This window comes from Gorilla gorilla, chromosome 7 (assembly GCF_029281585.2).
Source record: "Gorilla gorilla gorilla isolate KB3781 chromosome 7, NHGRI_mGorGor1-v2.1_pri, whole genome shotgun sequence".
Taxonomy (NCBI): Eukaryota; Metazoa; Chordata; class Mammalia; order Primates; family Hominidae; genus Gorilla; species Gorilla gorilla.
This window is the reverse complement of record NC_073231.2, coordinates 20126220-20138124: the sequence shown is the minus strand read 5'-3', so window position 1 is coordinate 20138124 and position 11905 is coordinate 20126220. Positions and strand designations below refer to the sequence as shown.

The 11905-nt window shown below is 39.9% G+C and overlaps 1 protein-coding gene and 1 long non-coding RNA gene across 3 annotated transcripts; both read right to left on the bottom strand.

The window, feature by feature from the left end:
- Positions 1 to 1782: 1782 nt before the first annotated feature.
- On the bottom strand, positions 1783 to 11134 carry LOC134759011 (uncharacterized). 2 transcript variants are annotated; one of them, XR_010134851.1, is made up of 4 exons: positions 10994 to 11134; positions 8933 to 8980; positions 4830 to 4907; positions 1783 to 4384 (listed from the first exon to the last, which is right to left on the bottom strand). It is a non-coding gene; the product is annotated as an uncharacterized lncRNA (long non-coding RNA). The 2 variants fall into 2 exon arrangements; XR_010134852.1 differs by lacking the exon at positions 8933 to 8980.
- Positions 9456 to 9920, bottom strand: LOC101140792 (large ribosomal subunit protein eL32-like). The gene has a single exon (XM_055349435.1). The coding sequence runs from the start codon at positions 9918 to 9920 to the stop codon at positions 9456 to 9458; it is 465 nt and encodes a 154-aa protein (XP_055205410.1).
- Positions 11135 to 11905: the final 771 nt, after the last annotated feature.

The window sequence follows — 11905 nt, the reverse complement described above, 5'->3', positions numbered from 1 at the left end:
AATATTTGAACAGACATTTCACAAAGGAATATATACAAATGGCTACTAAGCATATGGGGAGATGCTTATTATCATTTGTTATCAGGGAAATGCAAATTAATGCTAAAATGAGAAACCATTACAGACCCATTATGGCTAAAATGAAAAAGCCTGGAAAGGATGTGGAGGAACTGGCTTTATAATACATTGCTGAAGGAGATGTAAAATGATACAGCCACCTTGAAAAACAATTTGACATTTCCATGTAACATTAATCAAGCTCTTTCATTCAACAAAACAACACAGATGTCCATCATCAGGTGAGTGGATAAGCAAATTTTAGTATATTCATACAACAGAATACTATTAGCGATACCAAGGAATGAAATACTGCTACTACAAACAGCATAGGAATTTCAAAATCATGAGAATGAAAGTCAAAAATGAAAGAGTACGTAACACAGGATTTCATTTATATAAAATTCTAGGGTAGGCTAAATTCATCTATAGTAACAAAAAGCAGATCTGTGATTGGCTGGTTCTGGAATCAGAGATGTTGATTGCAAAGGGCATGAGGAAAAGTGATGGAAATGTATTGCCTCCTGATTGTGGTGAAGGCTGTGTGGGTATGAACACTGGACAAAACTTATTGAATTTAATACTTACAGCAGTGTGTTTTATTGTGCACAAATTATATCACAATGAAGTTGATTTAAAGGAGGAGAAGAAGGCTGGGTGCTGCGCCTCATGCCTGTAAACCCAGTACTTTGGGAGGCCGAGGTGGTGGATCACTTGAAGTCAGGAGTGCAAGACCAGTCTGGCCGACATGGTGGAACCCCATCTCTACTAAAAATACAAAAAATTAGCCAGCGTGGTGGTGGGTGCCTGTAATCCCAGCTACTTGGGAGGCTGAGGCAGGAGAATCGCTTGAACCCAGGAGGCGGAGGTTGTAGTGAACCAAGATTGTGTCGCTGCACACCAGCCTGGGTGACAGAGTGAGATTCCGCCTCAAAAAAAAAAAAAAAAAAAATGAAGAGAAAAAGAAGAAAAGGAAGAAGAGAGTCAGCCCATGCCAGGCCAAGTGCTGCAGTAGAAGGAAGCTATTTTTCTGGCATACTGGGTCTTGCTTTGGTAGAGCACCATAGAGGCAAGATCCCCAAGGCAAAGGCTAGTCAGAAGGCCTTAACAGAGCCACAGAAGTTGACATGCCCAGCATGGCTTGGCTTGTAAGCAACAGAATTGTCCCCTGCCTTGAGAATGGTGAGGGGTTAGAAGACACTTGAAAACTACTGCACAGACAATTATGTCACTCGGCGTGGTGCAGAAGTGGTAGATGAATCTCTTGCTGAGAAGAGGACAACAGGATTTTTCTGATAGGAATGAGAAACGACACAGCCACAACCTGTATGTGCTGACAGTTGGGATCCAGGTGTGATGTCAGCATGTTCAAAAGTTAACTGGGATCAAGTTCTCTCGGTGTCACAGGCCTGGACAACTAAAGTCTCAGACTTCAGACACAACTCTAGAGAAAGGGAGTAGGAACCCCAAATTGCCACCTCACACAACATTCGGGGTGCATATTAGTTATTGAGATGTGTTATAGAAAAACAAATTGGAGCTTTCTCACATCTGAGGTTTAAACTGAGATCTGTACTTTGTATATCTATGATCATCAAGTAAATTTTTGCTTGTAGATGTTCTTTTTTCCTTTTAAAGAGGAACACCACAGAGATCACCAATGTTTTAAAAGTAGTCTCTTTACCTTAATACTCTCATTCAAAAAAGAAAGAAAGAAACTGTGCTAGGACCCTTAAAATTTATTTTTGGTAGAAATAAGAAATCATGAACCCAAGGTAGTTACATATACACCTCTCACAAAAAGATTATACAGCCCAGGCACCTTGTGCTGCCAAATTCGGAGTCCCCAAGCCGATCAGGAAGACTTCCTGCCACTCTTGCACAGCCGGGATGACACCGGGTCAGCCTGTCGCTTTGCAAGCTGCTGGACTAAGGAAAGGAGAGCATGTTGAGAAGGAGGTGGGAGGAACGTGAAGAAAAAGAGGATGGAAACAGCAGAGGTTTTGCAGGAATTTTGAGAATAATCAAACCTTTCTTATCTTGACTATGAGCCTCCAAAGGGAAAGCCAAAGAATCGATGTTAATGTATTTTCTGCTTTACAAATCATCAGTCTGATAGGGAAACTGCAGAGTGGATTACATAGCCTCCTCAAGATGTTTCAAAAGAAAAATACCAAAGGTAGAAGAACCGGAAGTGGAAGGCGCTAACCACAGACCATGGAAGCGTCCAACAGGAGGCAGAATTAACTCTGGTAGATTTGATTAATTGTCCATTAGGGATCATTCACTTCCATGCCACCGCACTATTAAGCTATTACCATATATAAACTATACTAGCACTATTGTATCTGCATATATAGCCTCTATTTATTTGCTTATACCAATTTCTGCTTTCTTGTTCGTTATTTAAATAATTCCCTAGTTAGTAATGGTTAAACAGTCTTTTCTTCCCTTCTCCTATATTTCTGTGTGAGTTATTTTACACCTGAACTGTAACTATGCTGTTTCATAGGAAAGTATTCCTTGAACTGACTGCAAGCATTTTATTTTATTTTTCTAATAATCATAGCAATGTTAAACATAAAGATAATTCTAACATTTGTGGCATGAAATAGAAGTCTTGTTTAACAGAGACCATTCGAATATAATTGTAGTGATGTTAAGATTTACTTTTAAATTTGATATGCATAAGTAACTGACAGAATGACAGCTCTCCTAAGGTAGATGATGGATTATAACAGAATAGCAACATTTGAAGTTCTCTCATTTAAGATTCTGAGATTCATTTTGTTAGAGCAGTGGTTTTCAAACAGGGATTTTGTTGGTGTGCAGGGCAGGAGTATGGGTATCACTGGAGAGATGATACTAAAACCATCTGGGGAGGTTTTCAGATTTCAGTTCTCAAATTCTGATTCACCTACAGGGAAAGGTTGTAGACCCTAAAACAATTTCCCTAGGCAAGCTTAATATGTGTCCTCTACTCCCATCCTTAACCCCCCATCACCAGACTGAGAGGCACTGTGTTAAATCATTTTGCTTATCCGTTAGACAGGCTTCATTGAGTAATGGACAGGGTGGAGGGAAGGGAGTCAGCCTTTACCAAGCACTATGTAAGTGTAGTCGCCGTACTGGCCACTTTTCATGCAATGGGGCTCAAGAAGGTCTCCAGCAATGACATCTCTGGAATCTTTAATTCCCTCAAGTAGGATTTAGGGAATTAGCAGTCAGTGATTCTAACAATGAATGACCTAAGTTGTCCCCAGGGACACTGGATAAAGGTATTATTGGTCTCCAAATGGCCTTCTTTTGCAAAGTGTTGTATAATAGCAATAAGTACTCTGAATATATCATGGTCTTTGATTGGCAGGCCCTGGGGATGATTTGCTCAGAAATACACTTTGGAGCTGCCATTTACTAATTTGAATCTGTTGTTACTCAGAAGCATTGTATTGCAAGATTGAAAATCTGAGGAAATATTCAAACAGTCTAACAATGAGAAATACATTTATACAGTTTAAATATTGAAACACTGAGCAAGAGGGTGATATCGCATTGTTCTTTAAGGTTTGATTTCTATGTCTCTTACTCTCCAAGTGAAAATTGTAGTCTATATATCTTTATTTCTCTAAAGTATAATTAACATGTTCTAGTTTTTTATGAGAATGAGAAGCAAGAATTGAAAATTAGTTGCATATATAGGGTAGCATTAAACAATATGGGGATTGGGGTTTTGACCACTGTGCAGTTGAAAATCTGTGCAATTGTAATTGGTTAATGTAGCTCTTAAGCCTCTTTTGACCTATAAATTTACCCTCCACCTCTTTTCTTTCCTTTTAATTATTTGTTGAAGAAGCTGTTGTTGGTCCTGTTGTCCCCTACAGTCTGGTCTGTGCTGATTGCATCCCTGTGGTGTAGTTTAACGACTTCCTGTGTTCTCTGGATTGCTGTAAATTGAGAGTTGGATCCAGAAGTTACATTGCGTTCATATTCCAATTTTATTACAAGACTGCTTTATGGGCAGTGATACATTCATCATCCCACTTTTTGTTGTGTTAACAATCATTGATGCTCAATGTCTAGATGTGGCAACATGTTTTTCAAATGAAGATTTAACTGGAATATCTGCATGCATGACCTTTTTAGAAAAAAATTAATCCACTAAAAATGAGCAAGAGTAGCAGCTACCCACTTTAGATAGGATATGTGTTCTCTGGACCCAAAAGTCCCCATAAACCCACTCCCCGGTCATCTGCACTTGGTCTATGCCTTCATTTATATTTTCTGCTGATCTCCAATAGGGCTTTACCATCTCGAGCAGAACTTCCGCCTAAATGGAAGCAACATAGAGAGTTGAAGTTTTTCATTTGTTTATTTGTTTGTTTTAATTAAAGCTAGTAAACACAGAAGGATTGGAGTAGAGCAAAAAAGAAATACAATATTGAGGACAATATTTATATAGAAGAATGAAAGTACTTTTGGTAGTAGAAAATAAAAAGTAATAAATATGAGTAACTAGTAAACCAAACATAGTTCAAAGATTTGTAGTTTGAATATATACTATGTCAGAATGACAACTCAAGGAGAATTTAACAATCTCTCAAACATTTCTCTTGCAAGGACTAAAATATTTTATCCATGTCCAGTCTAAAGTCATGATAGGTTTAATTTACTCCAGTCTAGTAGTATCAAGGTATCATTTTCTAAATACAGTTTTACTCTGCCAAGTTTTAAATTATTTTAGTTTGATTAAATTGTGTCTTCATCTATCTTACCTTCATCCTTCAGTTATGAATCTGTTATAGTAAGATGCCTCTGGCTTCACGGTAAGTTCTCTGATCATCTGAATCTGGCTAAATTGTTAATAAATACAAAGAGTTTTTAAACCACAAACAATGTCCCAGAGGAGAAAGTAACCAACAAACATTGAAGTAAATCCTGGTCAGAACACTTATTGAAATCCATAAAAAAAAAGACAAATATTCTCCAGTCTAGTTAACCACAATAATAAAATAGTAAGATCATTTTGAAATGGTAAAATCACTCTGCTCCTAGACAATCTTATTTAACATTATCTTGGTTTTTATTCTTTAAGTCTCCTATGAATAATGAAAATTATTCTTCTAGCCTAACAGATGTTAAAATAGTATTTCTTTACTTGAAGCAAACCTTAAATTTCCACTATCAACACTTTAGGGAAACAATAGCATTTTGGGGAAAGGAAAGAAAGAACACTAAAATGTTACTTAACAATAACATTCTACATACTATTCTAGAAACAGAAAGCTCATTAAGAACATATTAATCAGCTCCACACGTGATTTCTGAGGAGGTTTTTGGAGGAATTATTTGTACCCAAAAGGAGCTCTGAATTCGTTTGTCAGAAAGAATGACTAAAGACAACATACACGAAAAAGAGAGCCACAGGAAAAAAAAAATTAATAATTGTGTTTGGACATGGCAGCCAAACCATTGGCCATATATTAATTCATTAAATAAATATTTACTGAACCCCAATTTTGTGATAAAATCTATAGAAAGAATGACACCTGTTTTTGAAGAACAATCTGGTGACAGTGACAGACTCAAAATATGAATTACAATAAAATGTGGTCAGTGTCAGTACAAACACGGACAAGTTGTTCCTAGAACACAGATGAAAGGGTCAATTGTTTTGCCAAAGGGAGTTAAGGAAATATTCACAAAAGGAGTAAATTGTGATGTGGGAGTTAAAGAGTAAAAGGCAAGAAGCATGGGAGGTAGGGAGTAGCAGACAAGAGCCAGCACAAAGGTGCAAAGACACAAATGTACATGGTGCATCCTATATAACACCGTGCAGAATATAAGATTTGTAAATATAAAATCAGCTGGGTGCGGCGGCTCATGCCCGTAATCCCAGCACTTTGGAGGCCAAGGCGGGTGACCACATGAGGTCAGGAGTTCAAGACCAGCCTGACCAATATGGTGAAACCCCATCTCTACCAAAAGTACAAAAATAGCCGGGTGTGATGGTGCACACCTGTAGTCCCAGCTACTCATGAGGCTGAGGCAAGAGAATCACTTGAACCCAGGAGGCAGAAGTTGCAGTGAGCCGAGATCACACTACTGCACCGCTCCAGCCTGGGTGACAGAGGGAGACTCTGTCTAAAAAATAAAAATCAGGTGAGTGGTTTCTGGCATTAAGTGGCTCAACAATGTCAGAGTTTCATTTCTAAAATTCTGTTGGTTCTTCATGCTTGTAATTTCAAAGTCACAAGATGACTGCTGTAGCCACAGAAGTCTCGTAACCTCTGCAGTGGAAAGAATTAGTGAAGGAGTTTCTCAACAGTGTCTGTCTTCTTTTGTCATGAAAGTAAAATATTTCCCAGAAATGACCAGCAGAGTTTCACTTATATTTTACCAGCGAGAATTACATTAAGGACCACTCCACTCCTAGCAGCAATGAAGTCTGAAAATGGAGATATTTAGCAGGCTCTTGGCTTTAGGATTCTCTCAGCAAAAGAAAATGCAAAAGTGGATACTAGATTAGGTACAAATCCCAATGCCTACTATCTCTTCAACAGACGGAGAGAAATTAATGACAATCTAAAATTCTGTAGGCAATGACAGTATCCATCAAGAGGGAGGGAGAAACAGGCAAAAGTAATCTCTCAAATGAGAATATAGGAGAGTAATTATATATATGAAAGAGGGAAGGGCTAATGACGGAGAAGGACACAATAAAAACCTCTGAAATGCAATAACATGCAAATGGTAAAACTAAACGAAAGCATTGGGAAACATGAGTAAACCTGAACAAGTAAACCTTGACTGTAGAAAATGATAATGATAACAATAACAACTACTAATTTGATTAAAAGATTAAGGATGAGTGAAAATCCTAAACAACAGTAACATGCGTGATTGGATAGGATAATGAGAGCTAAAGCATTCCAAGATTCTTATATCCTTCAGGTGGAAGATACCGGTACTGCTTAATATTGTATTAGCAATGTATGCTTGTCAACATTTTAAAGATGGCATTTAAATAAGAGATTTTCTGCTCCTTTTCAGTCTTTCCCCCTCCTGATTTTGAAATGGGAGAGTTCCATTATCCCCTTCACTGGGCATGCAATAGGGGTGTGGCTCACTTCTTAGGTGCCCAGCTGCTCAATCCCTAGGGGAAGCATGTAGACGAGTAGGTGCGGAGGTCATGGGGAGCACTTCTGGGCTCTGACCCCATGGTAGTGTCTAAGGGTGAGTGTTTATGACTCCCAAAGTCCAAGTGGGCATGTGTTACAGTGTGCTCTTTCAGTTTGGCCACCTACAGGCAACTTGTGTTAATAGCTCAGTTAGACCCTCTGCCTTATTGCAAGGGCAGAGGACTTTCTGTATCCTGAGTTCTTGTCCAGTGTACCGGAAAAATTAGATCACATGTGGGCTTGGAGGATGAGTGCAAGGTTTTATTGAGTGGTGGAAGTGGCTCTCAGTGAGATGGATGGGGAGCTAGAAGGGGGATGGAGTGAGAAAGTGGTCTTCCCCTGGAGTCAGGCTGCCCAATGACCAGACTCTCCAACTCCCCACTGCCAAACTCCCCTCGGCATCCACATTGTTCCACCATTGCTAGTCAGCTTGTGTCTGCTGGTGTGTTCCTCTGCTCCTCTCAATGTCTAGCCACTTGTGTTTGTGCCCACTAAGGTCTTGGGCTTATATGGGCACAGGACAGAAGGTGTAGCAGACCATAGTGGTCTTGGAAAATGCAACATTTGGGCACATAGACAGGAATGCCTGTTCTCTGTTAGGTCCATGGCACAGGCCCAAGGGTGGAGCTCTCTCCAGGACTCTTCCCTTCTCTACCCAGCACTTCCTTGCCCTCCTCCCATATCACTTCGATCTTGGTTGGGTCAGAAAGTTGTTAACAAGGAGTAGGAGGGATGCTTCTGAAGGGATGGCAAGAACCACACTGCTTTTCTAGGAGAGGGCAGCTCATCTCAGAAGATACTGGAGGGACTTTCTCTTTAAATGATGACGAAAATGGAAATTAACATATTGAATTGAACATTCTAATTTCTAAATCAAGACTATGTTTTGTGTAGTTCCCAAACTCTGGGTGAATTAGAGTCATCTGGGGAGCTTGGTAAAGGTACACATGCCAGGCCCTTTCCTATTTTTGTTCTGTTTTACCTTAAAGTATGTATAAGACATCATGTTATCTAAGAGTTACCAGACACGTCATGAATTGCCTGCACTCTTATCTAGTACTAAGGGTGAACTTTGCTCATGTCATCATTTTTTGTTGGGGTGGGGGCAGTTGTAGTAGGCTATTCTCACATTGATATAAAGAAAATACCTGGGACTGGGTACTTTATAAGAGGTAATTGGCTCATGATTCTGCAGGTTGTACAGGAAGTATAGTGGCATCTGCTTCTGGGGAGGCCTCAGGAAGTTTCCCATCATGGCCAAAGGCAAAAGGGGAGCAGGCACATCACATGGCAAAACAGGAGCAAGAGAGCAAGGTGAGAGATGCCACACACTTTTACATGACCAGCTCTCACAAGAACTCACTCACTATTGATGCAGCCTCATTGTCTGGGGTGACACCCAAGGTTTATTGTCTCACGGCACAGAGATCAAAGACGTGGACACAAAAAGAATGAGGCTAATCTGCTTAATAGGTGAAGGAAAGAGAATAGCTCTCTGCTACAGAGAGGGGTCCCAGAAAAACGGGTTGCCAATGTGCAGTGAAACGCAGGGCAGGGGTTGTAGATGAGCTAGTTGGGGGGGTGTTGTCTGATCTACATAGTGCATGATAAACTGGTTAGAACTAGGTCTGCCATCTGTATAGGGTGCAAATCTCTGTCAGCCTCCGCCCCAATCTTTTATTATGCAAGTAGATTACCTGCCTGAGTTTCTCCATGTTGCTGAGTTCCTTCTTACTCTGCACATGCTAACAAAAAAAAAAAAAGAAAGATGCAACTTCCATGGTGGACATGCCTGGCCCCCAGGTAGCCCTTTTCTATTGGCACAGCTGCCATCATTCCCCTGTGCAAGCTTCCAGCTTCCTTATCTACGTTTGCAGCTTGATCTTTCTGGCTGCTCTTTGTTAGAAACAAAAAATGATTTCTAGGGCTGCTTTTTGTTAAAAGGGAAGTTTTGCCACGGACTCTTTTGCCCTCACTATCTGCCTAAATAATTTCTTTCTATCTTCTATATCACTATCACCAGGATAGTACCAAGGAGGATGGTGCTAAACCATTCATGAGAAAACTGCCCCCATGATCCAATCACCTCCCACCAGGCCATGCCTCCAAAATTGAGAATTACATTTCAATATGAGATTTGGGCAGGAACACACACACAAACCATATCAGCAGTTTTTATGGTTTGATTTTAAAGCATAAAAAGACATGCACATAAGCTGTCTATTCATTTTCTGTGCTGCACAGCCTGGCATTGGGATTGTTTACCCTGATGGCCAGATGGGCTACTCTTTCCAAGACAGCTTTGGAGTTCTTGGAAGAGACATGGTGAACAATCTCAGTGCAGCAAGATTTGCTACACATCAGCAGCACTTGCAGCTCCTTGACAGTATGGAACAGGAACTTCTGGAAGGTGCTAGGCAGCATGTGTTTTGTTTTCTTGTTGCCTCCATAACCAAAGTTGGGCATCAACATCTGGCCCTTAAATCTTCTCTGCACCTTGTCATCAATACCTCTTGGTCTCCACCAGTTACACTTAACTTGGACCTGTCCATCTGACTGGTGCCAGATGAACTTCTTGGTCCTCTTTTTTACTATCTTGGGCTTTAGGAGGAATCTACATTTGGTCTGATGCCAAGTAGGAGATGGCTTGCACCTCGGTTGGCAGCACCAGGGAAGAGAGCTCATCAATGTTTAACAGGCAGAAAAGACAAATATAAAGTTGATTTCTGATTCCTGCTTATTCAATGACCCATCACATATGTATGTTAAAAAGTTAAGAACAAGCACTAAGCAAAAGAGAAGTGGAATGTCAAACTTGCAAAACAGTAGAGAATAAAAATATTGGAAGCATTAAAATGAACCCCTTTGAAAAAAAGAGGAAATAATAACTAAGGGAAAGTAGATTGTATTAATAAGGCAACTAATTCTATCTGTTCAATTTATCCACCCCAAAATGTCAGTGGCTTAAACAATTAAAAGTAAATTCTCAGTCATCTGTAAGTCCAAAATAGGTGTTCCTGGCCTGATAGCTTTTGTCTAAACAGTGATGCAGAGATCTAGGTCTTCCCTATCTTTTGGTGGCCATCCATCTTGCAGGGCCAGAAGCTGAGATAGGAAATGTTTCAGTTATTTATTACTGTGTACTAAATTACCCCTAGATTTAGAAGCTTAAAACAGCAACATTTGTTATCTCATTGTTTCTGTAAGTTTAGCACAATCCACTGCTTTAGGATCACAAGGCTGCAATTGAGGTCTTGCCTGGGGCTGCATTCATCTCAAAGCTCAACTGGAAAAGGATTCACTTGCAAGCTCACTTCCAGCACAGGTACTAGGTCTAGAATGATACCACCTATTGCCGTGATCAAATCACAGCCAAAGCAGGCAATGACCAGCCACATCATCAGGTTTCTATAATGGCCCCAAAAGCATTTCCCTCTAGCTTAAGGGACACTTCACATCTTTTCTCTTACTCCCTATAACTCCATTCATGAAATTGACATGAGTAAATTACCTACAGGACTTTACCAATGAGGATATCTCAGAAGTAGATTTTTTTCTTCAGCTTTCTAATTCCGAAAATCCAAGAAAGTATGTCAGAAACCATTTGAAATGGGTGCCTGGTGCCTGATGGGATAAGCCTTATACCTATCGCCCTTCCTAACCACTCAGTCACCTCTTTCAAAGCTCCTACTCCACTGTTTCCTACTTCTTTCTTTTGAAAACTCCCCCTCCCTTACATGGGGAAGGATTTTTCTCACCTCAGTCCCTTTTTGTATCTTCCAATGTCAAGCACTTCAGAAGTGGGTGAAATCTAGACCCAAGACCAAGGATGAAAGTGTTGATGCAACATTTTCTAAACTCCTAAGTGAACTGGTTCCAAATATTTCCTCCATACTATGCTAGAGGGAGAGAGAGTATAAATAATGAATCCTGTTGTTTTTTAAATTAATATACGGTTTTTAAGATAACAGAGATAGCAACAGTATATATGAGCATTTTTAAACAATACATTTTGTTTTCCAGTATTCAATTTTTCTGTAATTAAGCAAATATAAAAGCAACTGATTCATTAAAAGTTCAGGCCCGGTTTCTGATGTAGTACTCTTGGGACAAATTAGCAGGGAAAAGAAAACGATAGTTTCCGATGATAGGAAGAATGGAGAAGTTATAGATTAGACTTTAGTCATAGGCAATGCATATCCTGCTTTTATCTATGAGCTTCTGAAACCTGGCTGGACTTCTTGTTTCCCCGTTTAAAAAGCACCCAAAGAACACATCAGTATGGGTTCGAAAGGGGTTACCACCAATGTTATCATCAACAGTCATAACCAACCTAAGGGCAGAAACCTTGAATCCCAACTCAGGGAAAAGACTCAGACACCGAGGAGACAGAATGTTGGTGCTACTAATTCTTTCTTTGTGCACCTCACTGCCGATAAAAACCCTGTCCCATAAGAATGTGGTATTGTCATTAATTTAGTTAGCTTACATAATTGTGTTAGGATGGTTTGAGTGAAGGCATATTTTTGCTATTGGGCTTGAAGAAGGAGAAGCAAAATTTTCCCAGGGTTTCTCTCAAAAAGACTTCTACTGCTTCATCGGATTTTAAATTACAGGTCTTCCTAACCAAAGACAGACAGCCTCCTCAGATCTCTCCTATGCATGTCTTG

Bases quoted from the DNA above. Each gene is read 5' to 3' on its own strand.
- LOC101140792 (XM_055349435.1), bottom strand. From the start codon at position 9,920: ATGAGCTCTCTTCCCTGGTGCTGCCAACCGAGGTGCAAGCCATCTCCT.